At 50.4% G+C, this 17,123-nt stretch overlaps 1 protein-coding gene across 1 annotated transcript in view; it reads right to left on the minus strand.

Moving 5' to 3' along the window:
- Positions 1-8,205: 8,205 nt before the first annotated feature.
- Positions 8,206-17,123, minus strand: part of LOC127039357 (zinc finger protein 345-like) — a 200,491-nt gene continuing 191,573 nt past the window's right edge. The window contains exons 5-6 of the mRNA XM_050932925.1: positions 10,648-10,761; positions 8,206-10,326 (exon numbers count right to left, since the gene is read on the minus strand). Coding sequence (XP_050788882.1) covers positions 8,780-10,326; positions 10,648-10,761 — 1,661 coding nt within the window. The 3' untranslated portion in view covers positions 8,206-8,779. The remainder of the gene's footprint in view (positions 10,327-10,647; positions 10,762-17,123) is intronic.

Genomic DNA, 17,123 nt, shown 5'->3' on the forward strand with positions numbered 1-17,123 from the left:
CCCCCCTGCCACCCCACTCACGGGTGGCAGTCTTCCCCTCACCTCGACGCTCAGGCCTAGGAGCCTGGGCTTAAACTACTGAACTGTTTGCTCAGCCCCTGCCTGAGGGTCTGAGCCCTGAACTATTGTTTGTTGCCCTGCCCCAACGTAGGGCCTGGGCTTCCAGTACGAGACTATTGGCTCAGCGCCTGCCTGAGGGCTTGAGCTCCTGGCCGTTTCCTGACCCACCAGGCTAATTCCCCAACGCACGGGACTCGTGTAGTGGGCGGCCTGGCTCCCAGCCACCCCAGGGAGGGGTGAACCCCCAACAGCAGACACTGACAGTGTGTCACTACCTGTGTGTGCGCTGGTGGACGTGCATTGTGAAGCCTAGAGGGGTTGGCAGCTTATCACAGCAGTACAGTGTGAGTGGAAACCCAGGCTGGTGGGTCAGGGGGTCTCAGTGGTATCCCAGTTCCAAGTGGCACCCCAGGGGGGGACCCATCACAGTGGTGCAGCTGAGCAGGATCATATGCACAGCCTGTTGCTCTGAGACACTGGTGGTGATTTTATGTGAGTTTTAAATGTAGTGGCTGAAGATCAGTCAAAGAAGTTACCGGTTATTTTCTGTTTGCTTATTTCAGGCAAGGGAAGTAGGGAGAGAAAAACAGGAAACTGCATGAAAGTGAAACTAGCAAGAAGCTGGATCTGTGCCGATTGCAGGCAGAAGAGAAGGGGAGAGAACACAGGAGACACATGGCATTACAGCGACTGCAGATTGAAGCCGAGAATGCCAGACAAGAAGCTGCACACCAAAGGGTCCCGGAACTGCAAGGTAAAGCAATGGAGGGGAAGGAAGGAGAAGGGAAACATGAACTGGACCTGATATAGAGATGGAACCAGAACCCCCTCTCCTGCCTCCTGCTCCAGGGAGTCCCCTCTGCAAAAATCAGTGCTGAGTGGAGCAGGTTTGAAAGGATCAGAGGAGAATGTGGTGGGAGAATCTCTTCTCCTAATTCTGAGTCATCAGATGTAACCTGCTCTGAAATGTCACTTGACTCTTTCATTTTCATGTAGTCTACCTCTCTGTGATGTGGGTTTCTATCTTTCCCGAAGGCTGTCTGGTCACCCAACTGGAGATTTGTTCAGTTGGACAGGCTGGAGCTCAGATTTATTGGAGACTTCGAGACACATGACCAGTTGCTAAAGTCATTACTTCTCACTCTAGTGCTGCTTTTTCCCCCATCCCTCCATGATGACGTGGAGAAAGTTCAAGTGCAGTTCACCCAACAGGAGCGAACTCTCCAATTTACTGGCCATGCTAACAAAGCAGCAGCCGTGATTTAAAATCTCCACTGGGAAATGGTGAAGCAAGTGCAGCCGATCACAGTGGAGTTCAGTTGTTTTGAGCCAGCGGTTCTCAAACTTCATTGCGCCGTGACCCCCGTCTGACAACCCCTGCCCCCATCCAGGGAAGCCGAAGTCAGAGGGTGTCAGCCTCAGTAGCCTGAGCTCCGCCTTGCAGGGGAGATGAAGCTGAAACCTGAATCTTTACGGACTGTGGATTAACACTGGTGTCAGTGACACCAGAAGCACAGTTCAGAAAGAATGGGGCCAGAATCCTCTTCAGCAGATCACTGGGTGGGGCTCCTAACCCCCTTCCCACCTCCCTCAGCCCCAGATCTAGGACAAGGACTCATGGCGAGAATTTTCCCCACAGAACCGGAAGTCCCTGCAGTTTTCCAGAGTGGAGAGAAGCAGAAATCGGTGGTGGTTTCACCTCATGGTGTTTGATAGTGGACAGAAAGTTATCACCACCCCCTGCCGGCCAGTCACAGAGGCAGCGGGAGCCCTGGGGGGTGCTTCTTTAACAGGAGAAGGAACGACCTGGAGAGCCAAAATAATTTAAAAGTTCACATTTCTTGTCACTAGGAAATAATGGCCACCATGGATCCACCCCAGGGGTGGCTGCATCTTAGCGCAGAGGGAAGCCACCTCTCATGGTGACCCTTTGTCATGGGGTTTGGGAAACTTCTGGACCCACGCTGCACTCAGAGTGATCTCCTCATCCCGTGTCGGCTGGAGCAGAGAAAAGGGTCCAGCCAACTCTCCTGCTACCAGCTGGGACCCATTGATTCCCCCAAACAGAGGGAGGCCTCGGGGGCTGGTCTCTTTCATGGGCAAACCTTTTAAGGAAGATAAAAGGGGGAAGAAATGATTCTCAAAGGAGAGGAGGAAAGATGATCAGTGGGCAATTTAACCCCCTGCAACCTCCAGGACGGAGAACGACTCAGGGGAACAGGTTCCCTCCAAGGAAGGGGAAGTTGCTGGGATTTAGGAACCTGGGGAACAGCCCCAAACCTGAGAGGATTTTTAACTGACGTTTGATGATGACATAGAAAGAGGCAAAACCTGAGATTGGAGACCGATGTTCAGAAATGAAAGAGAACAGGGCCGAAATGTGAGGGATTTTTGGATCCAGATTTGACTATTGGAGAGGCCAGTGGAAAATCAGAGGGGCTTTACGTCAGGGGTGGAGAGGAGGTAAAATCGGGGTGTGTTTCACTGCAATATCTGATGAATGACTAGAGAAAAGGGGGCGACATTTGCACAGATGGGACATCCATGCTGGAAGAGCTGAGAAAAGGGGTACATTGGAGATGCTGTGGGTATTTTAGCATTAGAGAGGGCGGGGAATCGCTGGGCACATTCGATTACTAACAGACACCGAGAGAGAAAAGGGGGCACAGTGTTTAGGGTGTTTTCTTCCCATCTTTGAGATCTGCAGAGAAAATGGGCCAGGAACATCTTTCGGGGGGCCAGAGATGGGGGACTGGCAGGTCGCTGGTGGGAAAGGGGAGGGAATGGGCGAGCCCCCCGCCCAGCCCCGCTCTCTCTCCTCAGCGACCCCCCCACCCAGCCCCGCTCTCTGCCCCCCGGCCCTGCCTCCAGCGACCCCCCCCATCCGGTCCTGTTCTCCACCCCTCCTCCCAGTGACCCCCCTACCCAGCCTCGCTCTCCTCCCCCATCGTGCCCCCCTGCCCTTCCCCGCCTCAGCGCACCGGGAAGGGGGGGAACGTCAGGCAGGGAACAGCAGAGGCCGGAAGTGACGCACCACATTAGGGTGGGAGGGGCCGCCGCGAGACATGGTCGTTGGGGTGGTCGCCGCAGCACACGGGACGTTCCAATGGCCCTGCCCTCGTCCCGGCAGCCCCACGTGCGCTGCTCTGGCCCCACCCTCCCCCTGGCAGCCCCCACTCACTGCTCCGGACCCGGCCTGTGTCCTGTGGATACTGACCCATGCTCGTCTCACCCCTTCCCCAGCTCCACCCCCATCCTCCTCCAGCTCCACCCTCTGCACCCCCATCCTCCCCATCCCCCCAACTCCCCCACCTAGCATAAGTTTGGCTTGTGACCTCTGGCATAGATAAATGGCCTAATAGTTACCCTTTTGGATTTTGGGGAACTGAACATGTCTACCTAAAACATTTGGGACTTAGCGGTAACCACAAGAACATGGACGTAATGACCAGAAACTGGTTTGAGCAGCAGGTTTCCAGAATGATCTCGTTGGCATTAACAGGTATGACTGTGCTAGCCTACAGGATAAGTGCTCCCCGATATTATGGGGGTGAGGACGTTAGATTTTGGCACAGGTTGGGCACTGGCATGACTACTGAGGAGAGTGCTGAGACCCAAACCACTATGCAGAAGCAGCTCTCGCTGGCTTTTTCCAGCTCTTGGCTTCTTCATCATCTTTATTTTTCAAGGGCTTGTCTCTACTTACCGGTGAATCGACGCTGTGGCGACTGAGCCACCGGGGGTTGATTAGTGGGTCTAGTGAACACCGGCTAAAAACAACCGCCAGTCGCTTTCCCGTCGACTCTGGTACTGCACCGGAACGAGAAGCATAAGATAAGTCGGCAGGAGAGTTTCTCCCGTCAAACCAGCATGGTGTAGACACCGCAATAGGTCGACCTAAGGTACATCGACTCCAGTTACATTATTCACATAGCTGGAGTCACGTAACTTAGATTGACTTAATCCTGTATTGAGGACCTGCTGTTAGTCTCTTAGCTGGGAACTCAGCATTTCACCCTTCAGCTCCATTATTCACCATCACTGTTGAGCGTTGAGGAACCTGGACCATCAGATCATTTGGCATTGCCAGAGACAAGGCTGGGCCTGTCTCTTACCACTGGGTCCCCAAGGAGGGTGTGAGGATGCTAATTTAGGAAACTTTTAAACAATGGTACCACATGTACCCTCAGAATTGAATTATTTTGGGATCTTCTGCCATGTTTTGTCGGTGGAAGGGGTCTCGCATGTGAGAATATTTGCATCATGAGAAAAAACACCTCTTGTCTTTTCACACTTCTTAATCTTTCACAAGAGGAGAAGTGATGCAAATGCGTAAAACACAACAGAAAATCTAAGGCCTGGTCTACACTACAGTCCTATATCAGTATAACGACATTGCTCAGGGTTTGAAATATCCACACCCCTGAGCAGCATAGTTATACCGACCCTAACCGCCTGCAATGGGATCCCCGGGGTAAAACCTGGCACTGTGGGACCGCTGTGCCTCCTTAACTCTCCTGCCTGGATTGTCTCTCACAATGCTATGCCAGTGACAAGCAGCGAATCTCAACCAGTCCTGTGATCACTCAGCCATTGGCACATGGAGCCCCGCACCCAGCTAAATTGCGTGAATGCTCCCTGGGTCACTCATGGAAAATACAGAGAGGCACCAGCCAATCACCCCAGCCCCCAGTCTTACACCCCAGAAACATACCGTCTTACACTGCTCAAGCCTCCCTTGGACAGTGCACGCTCATTAATTTGCCACTTCTTCCAAGGACCGTTGTAGGGATATTTAAAGGTTTATATTAAACATGGTTTATGTGAGAAATGATTTATTGATTTATTGTTAATTAATACTTTAGAACTTAAGGTTTATGTTAGAAGTAAAATTGGAATGTTTTATTGATTTATTGTTAAGTGATACTTTATAACTTAAGGTTTATGTTAGAAGTAAATTTGTAATGATTTATTGTTAGAAATAGCTGTGTCTGTGTGAAGCCAAAGAGATACTTTGTATAAAACTTGTTAAATGTCAATAGACTCTAAGTGCCTGCTCCCTAAGTGAAACTTTATAGCTAAATTGGTCAATTGACTCAGCGCGCAAGCCGTCAATTGACTCTGTAAGCTGCTAAATTGGTCAATTGACTCAGCGCGCAAGCCGTCAATTGACTCTGTAAGCTGCTAAAATTGGGTAATTGACTCAGCGCGCAAGCCATCAATTGACCCTATGCCTCAGGCAAAACTGTATAATTACTACAAATAGAGACCCCTACCTCTGTAAATTCATTTTTATCTAAAGATAAAAAGTGTATGTGAATGAGTGCCTAGTTTAAATGATGAATGAATGGATAGGGAGTTACCAGCCTGAAAAATTCAGTGCCGGCCGAAAAAGGTGTCAAGTGGAATCAACCAGATGACCCCCGGAGGGCGAACTGGAATCCACCCCAAGCACCTACAGAATGGAGCCAGCCACCTACTGATTGATCAAGCAACAGCAGAATGAAACAACTCCCACAAACTAACATAGGGAAAAATCCCTATAAAACTGGACTCTAAAGACTGAGGACTTTGAGTCTGTGGTTCTGCTGCCAGCCTCCAGGAGCATCAGGTGCACCTGACCCGGACTCGGCTCCACTCTTGTGTACAGGGTACCTGGCCAGTATTCTGTCACAAGCAACTTTAGGCTGGTAACTATAATATCTATATAGAACCTGTATGAATAATTGTGTGAATAGAGATATATATATATATATATAAGTAATCCTAGGAATAAGTAGCCAAACAACATTGTTTGCTGTTATCTTTTATTTTATTATGGTATTGACAATAAATGTGGCATCTTTGCCTTGTCCCCTTTAATAAGATCCTGCTCGTTTTTACTAGTCTAATATAATTGGTACAACACCGTGGCCCTGCACCAGCCTTTGTAACCTGCACAGACGCTTCCCAAGCACTTCAACCAAAACCACGCTGGTTCAGATAAAACATAGAACAGATTTATGAACTACAGCCAGATTTTAAGTGATTATAAGTAACAGGCATAGAGACCAAAATTAGTTACCTAAGAAACAGAAATAGAAACACCGTTTAAATTCAAACGTTAACAGACTAAGCAAGATTTGACTCAAACAGTCTCTCACCCTAAGAGACGTCACAGTTCTCGGTACTCGGACTGAACTCCCTTCCAGCCTGGGACCAAGCTCCCTAGTTCAAAGTCTTTGTCCTCCAGACAATCTTCCAGCTGTTGATACGAGGTGGGGAGAGGCCAAGTGATGATGTCGTTCTCCCTCTTTTATACTTCCAGCTGCTAGAAAGATCCTTGCTGTGACACTGGTTAGGGTAAATTCAACAAAAACAAACCAACCCCCCCACTTCTGTTTCCTCCACATCTGCATCGTGAAGGGCAGCGTTTCCCGTAACACAGGATTAGCTAGGAGACACCTTCGTAGGGCCTGGGTTACGTGTGCTCTGGGAACCAAAACGGCACACGAGCATTTTGTCTAGTTCCAAGTCAGACTGTGGAATTCTCTTCCCCGGATCATCTGAGACAATACTGACTAAACCAGCAGTTCCCAAACCATTTTAAGGGGATCGCCAGGGCTGGCGTTAGACCCTGGACCGAAGCCCAAGCCCTGCTGCCTGGGGTTGAAGCCAAAGCTTGAGGGCTTCGGCGCCCACACATGGCAGGACTCGGGCTGTGGCTTCATCCCCCCTGCAGGATGGGGCTCAGGCTACTGCCCTGCTGCTTGGGCCTGAAGCCCTCTGACTTCAGCTTCTGCTGGGGGCCGGGGGGGAATCCTGTAGTAATTTTTGTTGTCAGACGGGGATCACGGTGCAATGAAGTTTGAGAACCACTGGCTTAAACAATTGAACTCCACTGTGATCGGCTGCACTTGCTTCAGTTAGTTGCACAGTTTAGGTCTGGTGGTGTTCACCATTTCCCAGTGGAGATTTTAAATCACGGCTGCTGCTTTGTTAGCATGGCCAGTAAATTGGAGAGTTCTCTCCTGTTGACAGAAAGGCACTTGAACTTTCTCCATGTCATCATGGAGGGATGGGGGAAAAGCAAAGCTAAGTGAGAAGTAATGACTTTAGCAAATGGTCATTTGTCTCGAAGTCTCCAATAAATCTGAGCTCCAGCCTGTCCAACTAAACAAATCTCCAGTTGTGTGACCAAACAGCCTTCGGGAAAGATAGAAACCCACATCACTGATAGACTAAATGAAAATCAAAATACCAAGTGAAATTTCAGAGCAGGTTACATCTGATGACTCAGAATTAAGACAAGAGATTCTCCCATCAGATTCTCCTCTGATCCATTCAAACCTGCTTCACTCAGCAGTGTCTCATTATTGAGTTGTTATATACAAAAGTTTTAGCATCCTCATAATGAGGGTAAAAAACATCTAACCTTCCCCAAAGTGGCTTTGCCAATAAACAGAAACTGGGATTTAAAATCCAAATGATCACTCTGTGTTTGGGATCCATTTGAATTCCCCTTCCAGGAACTGACACTATCATCTCCCCATGACTGACAAAACAAGTCAAAGCATCTTCTCCAAGCACAGACAGCTGAGAACACTGCACCACACAACACTTTGAGAGGTGCAGGACAGAATGTGAAGAAGATAAACTCTGCATGGCTCAGAGAGGCGGTAACCGTTCTGGAACGATGAGAAAGGAGGGAATCTTTCTGAATCACCTCATCTCCTTCCAGTGTCACAGAGGCTGAAATGATATTGTTTTTCCTGCCCCTGCTTCTCTTAATTATATTTAAATATATCATAAATGGAAAAAAAGGGTCCAAAAATGCCATTGAGCACACTCCACTGCAATGTGAGAACAATTGAGAATGATACAATCAGTATCACTGGTGACTATAAAAAATAACTGTACAATAAGAGGAATGTTATAAATGTGATGCTCCTTGTTTCATGGAAGGAGAGACAAACTCCCATTACTCAGGGGACAATGGAGTGGCTAGAAAGGACAATCGAGTCCACCCCAGAAAAGGGTGAGCTGCCCAAGGGAAAAATGAGCAAATCACCTGGACAAACTGAGGGATAAATGGCTCAAACAGCTTTAAAGGTTACTACATGGGAACAGTGAAAGTGTTAAAGAAAAAAATGTCTTGATAGCTCTAGATAAGGGCTGAGCTCTGAGTGAAGTTTTTCTCACACTCACAGCATTCAAGGGGTCTCTTTCCCGTGTCGATTCTCTGCTGTCAAGTGAGCTGGAGGCTGCAACTGAAGGTTTCCCCACACTCGCAGCATTTATAGGAGCCTTCTCCTGTGTGGATTCTCTGATGTGCAGTGAGTAGTGATTACAAAAATTAATCATGATTAATTGCACAGTTAAACAATCATAGAATACGACGTATTTAAATATTTCTGGATAGCAATTGGTATTCTATTGTTTAACAGCGTGATCAAAACTGAGAATAATCACGATTAATTTCTATAATGGCAATCCATTTTCTGAGTTAATGATAGCTCACTCACGTGATTAACAGACAGCCCTAGTACTGAGGTGTGAAGTTTTCCCGAATTCACATTAACAGGATCTCTCTCCCGTGGGGATTCTCCAATATCTAGTAAGGGTGTGAGCTGAGAGTGAAGGTTCTCCCGTACTCAGAGCATTCACAGGATTTCTCGCCTGTGAGGATTCTCTGATGTTGAGCAACATTTGAACTGTCAGTGAAGGTTTTCCCACACTCTCAGCATTCATGGGGTCTCTCTCCCATGTGGATTTTCTCATGTCTAGTGAGCTGTGAGCCGCAATTGAAGGCTTTCCCGCACTCCCCACATTTATAGGGCCTCTCCCCAGTGTGGATTCGCTGATGTTTAATGAGGTTTGAGGTGGAAATGAAGCTTTTCCCGCACTCACAGCATTCATAGGGTCTCTCTCCCGTATGGATTCTCTCATGTCTAGTGATGTCTGAGCTCCTAGTGAAGCTTTTCCTGCACTGAGAGCACTGAAAGGGCCTCTCCCCCGTGTGGATTCTCTCATGGGTAGTAAGATCGGAGCTGTAAGTGAAGGTTTTCCCGCACTCACGGCATTCATAAGGTCTCTCCCCCCTGTGCATTCTCTCATGTCTAGTGAGCTTTGAACTGCAACTGAAGGTTTTCCCGCACTCACCGCATTTATAGGGCCTCTCCCCTGTGTGGATTCTTTGATGCTGAATAAGTTTTGAGCTGCAAATGAAGCTTTTCCCGCACTCACAGCATTCATAGGGTCTCTCTCCCGTATGGATTCTCACATGTCTAGTAAGGTCTGAGCTCCTAGCGAAGGATTTCCCGCACTGAGAGCACTGAAAGGGCCTCTCCCCTGTGTGGATTCTCTCATGGGTAGTAAGATCTGACCTGAGAGCGAAGGTTTTCCCACACTGGCTGCACACATGGGGTCTCTCTCCCGTGTGGATTCTCTCATGTCTAGTGAGCTCTGAGCTGCAATTGAAGGCTTTCCCGCACTCGCCACATTCATAGGGCCTCTCCCCGGTGTGGATTCTCTGATGCTGAATAAGATTTGAGCTGGAAGTGAAGCTTTTCCCGCACTCACAGCATTTATAGGGTCTCTCTCCCGTGTGCGTTCTCTCATGTCTAATGAGGGATGAGCTCCTCGTAAAGCTTTGCGCACACTGAGAGCACTGAAAGGGCCTCTCCCCCCTGTGCATTCGCTCATGTGTAGTGAGATACGAGCTGAGAGTGAAGGTTTTCCCACACTCTCTACATTCATAGGGTCTCTCTGCCGTGTGGATTATCTCATGTCTAGTGAGCTGTGAGCTGCAAGTGAAGGCTTTCCCGCACTCACAGCATTCATAGGGTCGCTCTCCCGTATGGATTCTCCGATGTCGAGTGAGGTGTGAGATGCGATTGAAGGTTTTCCCGCACTTGCAGCATTCGTAGAGTTTCTCTCCCATGTGGAGTCTCTGATGTTTAATAAGGGCAGAGCAGTCACTGAAGTTGTCCCCACACTCAGTGCATGTGTATTTTCTCTTTCCTCTGAGGATTTTCTGCTGGACTGTGGTTTCTTTGTGGTCCTTGTGAGTTCCCCAATAGTAAATAAATGTACTCAATTTCTCCCCTGGCTGGTTTCCCTGCTCTGTCTCTGTCCTGCGCTGAATCTCACAGTTTTTTCTCTCCTCATGACTTCTGCACATGTTCCTTTTGGATATTTTTGAGAAAGCTCCGTGTGGTTCCGCTTGCTCAGTATCTTTCTTATGAGAATTCTGCTCCTCATTCTCACTCAGCGACACATCACCTGCTGCAATAGAAAGAGAAACCTCAAACTGGGCTGGAGAAGGGAACACCAAACCAAAATAAGTGCTGGAGAGATGTCAAAGAACAGGCACTGAATTCCCCCAAATTCTGCTTTCACATCCCATCCAAATGCTCAGATGGAAGGGAGGAAGCTACTGCCGAGTGTCCGTTAGGATCCATAGGAAGCCATGAGCTGTATCTGCCCTCACGATATGACACCTGCTGGGGACAAGCCTGAACTGAGAGCTCCCAAGCTCTTTGCAGGGTATCCCCAGATTTTTCGCTCAGACACTTACAGGTTCTGAGTTGGTTAAATGTTTCTCACCTGTGCAGGGACCTCTGAGAATCTCTCTTTCCTCTGAACCCTGGAGGTCTGGGACCCACAGCTCTGCCCCTTGTTCCAGCTGGGAGACGACATCAGGTTTGGAAACTGGAAACCCTACTCAGATGAAAGAAAACAAAGAAGATCAAGTGAATTCATAAGACTTTGTCATGAAAAGTAATTACTGATTTAAAACCCAGCCCTTAGTAAACCAGTGAAATCCCAGGGCCAGCTCCCCAGTTCCTCAAAGGTGCAAAACACTCTGCTCAAGAGAGATTGAAATACACACATATCTGCTAGGAACACACACAGACAGACACTGCGACAGTCTGTAACCCTGTATTCACTGTTTTGCAAAATTATGATATATTTTGTACAAAGTATGCCTCGTCAGGCATCATTTGGAAACTCATAATACGCTGAACATTATTGTCTTGTTAAACTGTGTGTTAAAATAGAAACACTGCGTATACAAAGTGTGACAGAGCTCCTTATCCAGCTCGGTGGGTTGTGTACTTCCTCTTAGTGGCGGGCTGGAGTATTCCTCTCCCCCTCAGGATTTCCCCACGCCCCTGGGTTTACTGTTCACACCTTGCCTGAGCAGGGTTCCTCACAGCCTTTGTGACAGGGGAAGGGGGAGGGCAGCCTCTTAATCTCTGGTAGCCCCTCTGGGCACGGTGGTGACAGGCCAGATACCCAGTTCAGTCTCTCCCCTCTGGTGGGTTCTCTTCCCCAAAGGGCTGTTTGCCGTGTTGGGTAGGGTTTCCCCAGCCCTTCGCCTCTGTACCTGTGGGGTTTCCCTCCTGGTGCTCATCAGCGTCTGCACCGCCCAGCTCTCCAGTAGTACACCTGCCTGCCTCCCACAGCACCTATCATGTGCTCCTATCTGGCTGGCTGGCGGGGAGGCTCTTAACAGGTTCTGGCAGGCCCCTTGATTGGCCCCAGGTGTCTTAATTAACCTGGAGTAACCCCTGTTCAGTTACCAGGGGAAAAGGAACCTGCTTATCCTGGGGCTAATATACTTGCCTTCCACAACTCTCCTGTAGCCGGCTGGCTTGACCCCATCACAAAAGAGAGAAGATTTTACTGCATGATGTTACTGAAAAAAATGTTACAGTTCTGGGGAACAGCCACAGCCCAGTTCCTCAGAGCCAGCAAGGCCAACAGCTGGTTAAATGGCCATTCTCCAGTAGTGAGCTGGAGGCGGCGTGAGCGAGAAGTTTACATTTTATCACAGGGAGGACTTGAACCTCACATCCACGACAGAGAGCCTGTCACCACGACTCAGCTGAACACTGCAGATGTTTCTAGCACCAAGGCCTGAGTTATAAAAAGAGGGATGGAAAACACTTGATACTCTCTCTCTCCTGCCCCTTTTCTCTCTGAACAACTCCTGAAGAAATGAACTTTGGGAGGCAGGGCCTCTGGCTGAAAGGAAATCCAGCCTGTCACTGCATATGGAGAGAAAGAGCCATTTCCTGTGAATCTGCTTTAGCTTGTGAAGTTAGACGATTGTTTGCATTCAGCTTTTATTTCTTTTGTGAGCAATTCTGACTTTTATGCCTCGTTCCTTGTAGTCACTTAAAATCTTTTCTTTCTGTAGTTAAGAGATACAACAATAAAACAACTTTATTGTTGGATTACAGTGTGTGAGAAATTCCAGTTGGGATAACAAGCCTGGTGCATGTCATTGTCCATGGATGAAGTGACAGACTTTGTAGGACCTTGTATTGTTCAGTAATGTGCTGGAGACTGCAAGACACACATTTCTGGGGGGCAATCTGGGACTGGAGAATGGGCCGGGATTCCCCTGAGGTGTAATTCACGAGTGGGTGAGCAGCAGCACTCTATAATGTGTTGCTGGGAGCGAGATACACGCTGGAGAATGTGTGTTAGCTGCCCAGGAGTGGCTGCTCTCACAGCAAAGCAGTGGGGAAAGGCACCCCAGGATGGAGAAGTGATGGGGGACAGCTGTTCAACAGTCCAGAGTGTACCCTGGGTAACGTCACAGACTCGCATTAGCAAAGAGGCTCCTAAAACACACAGAAGGTAAATGAATGTCTCAGAAAGCGAGGACGCCACACAGAGGGCAAGTCTCCCTGGCTCTGCTTCTTGCTGACAGAGAGGTCCAGAGACAATGGGAGAGTCCTGGGAATCTGGGAACAGTCAGCATGGGCTGGTGGGGTTCAGTGGAGAAAACGAACAGGACGGGCAGGGATATCACTGAATGCAGGATCTCACACTGGTAGATGTCAGGAAAGCGCATACTGCAGCATTAAGGGAATGTAGTGAGGCAGGTGTAATGGGAGGGAGTATGAAAATCCCTGGGTGTGGAGAATACTTGGAAATTAGCCGCTAGAATTCAGGAGCAACATATTCTAACTCCTCTGGCCAAGCGGAACATGAAAAATAAGCATCAGGCCAGGTGACATCAAGGATGATGGACCCCAAGATCCAAGGAGCCTGCAGGGAAGAGAGATGGTGGCTATTGCAGCTGCTGCTAGGGAGCAAGACTCTCAAGGGGTTTCACTACCAACCTAGGCCATTTTCACATCGTGGGGGGCACTCCAGACCTGTGAGGAGTTGTGTCATCTGCAATCCTGGGTGACTTTCAATGTTCTGCTCCTGGAGCTCCCTTGTCTGGATGCTCCCAGCCAGCATTCAAGGACGCGCTGAGTGTCTGTGAGATAAATAACCCTGGCCCAGCAGCTCTGACTCCAGCAGGCTGCTTCTTACACCCTAGGCACATTGTGGATTCTACCAGCTTTGAATGAACCTGGCAAGAGTCAGCAACAGCTGAATTTTCCCAAAACCACATGCTCTGCAATGGCGACTTTTTCCTGGATCGTTCAGAGGAATAATGATTTTTTGCTCCTCAGAAGAGACAAAATGGCCCAGCTTATCACTTCAGCTGGAGTTGGCTATCACTTGAATTCAAAGACAGCACCGCATTCGTTTAGATTAAGGGTAAAACACGTTTAGTAACAAAAGCATTAAGGTCTAAAGGAGAAAGTCAGAAATGGTTACAAGGAAGTGAAAGTGAAAAATTTCTGGAGACTACGAGCTAACAAAACTACAATCTTGGCTCAAGGTAAGATTTTTACCACACGACTTTCCAGCAAGAGGGCCGACCACCCCCTTACTCAACATCTCCCCCAAAGTCCAAAGGGCTCAGGTCTGTTATCATCTTTAGTGGAAGATAACTTGGGGTTCTCTGCCTCTCTTTTGTATAGTTCAGTGAACCTTTGAAAGGCAGTTTTCTGGCTGTTCCCCTCCAAAGTAACGTTCATTCAAGCTGTGAGGAAGGAGGCCTGGAGTCTAGCACTGAAGGAAGTGTTACCGAAATGTTGGGTCCGCCTAGCTGAGAGCCAATGACCGCCAGACGGATAAGGAAAGGTTGCTTTATTTTGCAGAAGAAAGGAGAGTTCTGTACCTTGGTACAAAAACACTTTACTTTATACAAAAACCAAGAATTTTTTATACATATTCACACACAGGCTTTGGTCGTGTTAGCATTTGATTGGTGGTTAGCAAACCCTGCACTTCTGCTCAGCAAAAACCAGCTTAGGACCAGCTTTAACTGCCTTAAGACCGATAAGGGAAGACAGTTTAAAAGTTCAGGCTGTGTCCGTGAGGTGTCCAATTTCTCCTAATGGTTGCCAGTTATTATAAGGCTACTAGCTGTTAGGGGGTCGCTGCTGACTGTTACAGTCCCCTCTTACGCAATTTGCCTGCATTGCCACCTTAACTCTGCTCCCATCCCTGCAGCTGGTAAGAGCCACTGGGAGGCTGGTACAAAGATTAACTAACTACCCCGGATCCTGGGGTATTCCCCATGTGTTCAGGGCTGCACATCAAGGCTGGAGGTCTTTCTGAAAATGATTTAGTCAAACACAAGGTGTCCAGCTCAGTACAGCTGTAACTGGCAGAAATTCTACAATCTGGGTGATACAGGAGATCAGCTAGACAACCAAATCATCCCTTCTGGCCTTAAAATTCTAAGAATCTCTAACAGATACGAGGAAGGACAACGAATGCGCCATCGTTTCTGTTGTGTTCACAGACAGGAATCCCAGCATTTATCCACATGCCCCCCAGCTGTGTGCCCTGGGTCAGCTGTAGCTGTAACCGGACGGTGGAGGAAGCAGTTGGAGCAGCTTGGCAGAGCTGTGACTGTGGTCTGCAGAGAGGTGCAGGTGACCCCTGAGGGACTGAGTCTGCCCCATTTCAGTGCTGAGTGTTGTGGGTTGTGTCTCTAAAGGTGCACAAGGGGGGGCTCTTGCCCCGAGGCTGTCAGCGCTCTGGTGCGAAACACGCTAGTGATCTGTGGGGTGTTGTGAGGGCAAGTGAAGGCAGTGACTCCGAAGGAATCCTCACAGTGAGGGCAGGGGAGTGGGATCAGTTTGTAAGTCGGAGCTGGTTTACGTGGAGCAGGATCAGGGTGTGAGTGAAGGCCGAGGTTGGACGCTTCTGTCCATTATGTGGGACCCAAACCCCAGTTTCACCTTAAAACCAGAAAGTATTTGACCGTGTGACAAACTGCTCCTGGGCTCTGTTCCCACAGTGTTGTGTAGCAGGGGAGGGCAGAGGGCTAGTGTGTGTGTCACTGGCATGTGGGGTGATGCTGCATCAGGGCAGCGTAATGGTTACATTGTAGGGGTGACATGAACCTTAACTAGTCATTTCCCCTTTTAAGAACCGAGGGGACGGGAATCCTTACCCAGCGAGGTCACCGTCTCGTAGTTCTCCTGCATGACGGCTCTGCAGAGGGCTCTCTGAGCAGGGTCCAGCAGAGCCCCCTCTTCCCTGGTGAAATACACAGCCACCTCCTCGAAGGTCACCAGCCCCTGAAAGAGCGAGAGTCCAACACTCAATACCGGCTGCCCCACTGACAGCCCCACTATTCATGGGGGAGAGGAGCCCATCAAATGGAAGCCCTGGGTGGCTCACAGTCAGCAGAGTCCCACCTCCATCCCGCTCAGAGCATCCAGGAAACAGCAGGGTGAGGGGATGAAGCGAGAGCCCCTTGTCTCTCCCAGCAGATCCATCACCCCCCTACTAGCCACCGACTGATACAGGAGATGGAGCCACCAGCAGGGTTCAGAGCATGGACAGGACCAGTGGGATGAGGATCAGTGTCCTCCCTCATAGGGAAAGGCACCGGCGCAGTCACGCCCACCTCTGAAGCTGCTCAGAGAAGGGGAGACACGAAAACTGCCCCGAAGGTCGTCCAAGGGAGGGGGAAAAGAGATGACCCCGGGGGCGGCAGCAGTATGGGAGGTGGAGAGGGGAGAGACGGAGAATGTGACGGGGCAGGACTGGAGCCGGGAACGGGATCAGGGGCACAGGCAGAGGTGGGGTCAGTGTCCCCAGAAGACAGCACCTCTCGACAGGGTTCAGGGCCTGAGGATACAGGGAGAGGAAGGGGTCCCTCAGTGACGCCTGGCCTGGGCACCACAAGCTCAGCACCTGTATCGACGGTGTCGGGCAGGATGGCAACTGGGCCCCAGCTGGGAGGAAAGGCAGCACTTCACCTCGGGGTGGGGTGCACCCAAGGGCTTGGGGCCCGCTCCCTCGGCACTGTGTGTCACCCAAGGGGCGTGGCTCGGTGCCGTCTGTGGCTGGGCAGATGGACAAGCCCAGGAACACCCCAGGGTCCAGAGTGGAGGCAGCAGCCTGGGGTAGGGGCGGGAGAGGAGGAGGCAGCGTGACTAATCCTCTCCCCACATTGAGGCCCTCTGGCAAGGGGGCGTCCTCGCGCTGGGTGCCCTGGGTCAGACCCGGGGCCTCCATCTCCTGAAAACTGGAGCGAAAATCTCCTCCCACCGCCCCAGACGCCACCCTGCCAGCAACAATTGCCTCGGCGCGGGGCGGGGCACAGATGACGGGAGGGGCTCCATCCGAGGCCCCCCCAGGGAGGGACTCCAGGAGGAGGGTGGTGCCGTTCCCCATGGCCTCCTCAGCTGGGCTCTATGAGGAGGTGGGATGGACGGCTCAGCAGTAGCGGCCCCCCCTCAGTCTGTGGGGGTCCCCTCCCCCTCCGTGAGCCTGGGCCTCCCGTTTGACGCATTCCCCTGTCCGAGCTCCCAGCACCTGGCGGTCCCAGGCATCCCTCCGTGCCGGGCCAGGGGGCCGTCCCTCCGGCCATGGCACAGGTAGCACCGGGCCTCCACCGAAGAGCAGAGCCCCCGGGAATGGGCCCCATGGTGGGACACCAGAAAGGACCCCTCTGGCGCTCCAGCAGCTGGATCTGGAGCTGCCAGCAGGAGGACAGGAGGTGACGGGGCGGGGTCCTTCCAGCCCCGGAGGAAAGGGCTGATGACAGAAGGGAGTTTCCCCAGGGTGGAGAAGAAGGGGAGCAGGGGGGCATGGGGCAGGAAGGGCGGGACGGAGGTCAAATCCACCCGTACGCCCAGGTCTTCCAGGGACTCAATGGGAACATTTACGCTCCCCACTGCCAGGCCCCTCCCCATCGCCTG

Source organism: Gopherus flavomarginatus, chromosome 23, assembly GCF_025201925.1.
Source record: "Gopherus flavomarginatus isolate rGopFla2 chromosome 23, rGopFla2.mat.asm, whole genome shotgun sequence".
Lineage (NCBI taxonomy): Eukaryota > Metazoa > Chordata > Testudines > Testudinidae > Gopherus > Gopherus flavomarginatus.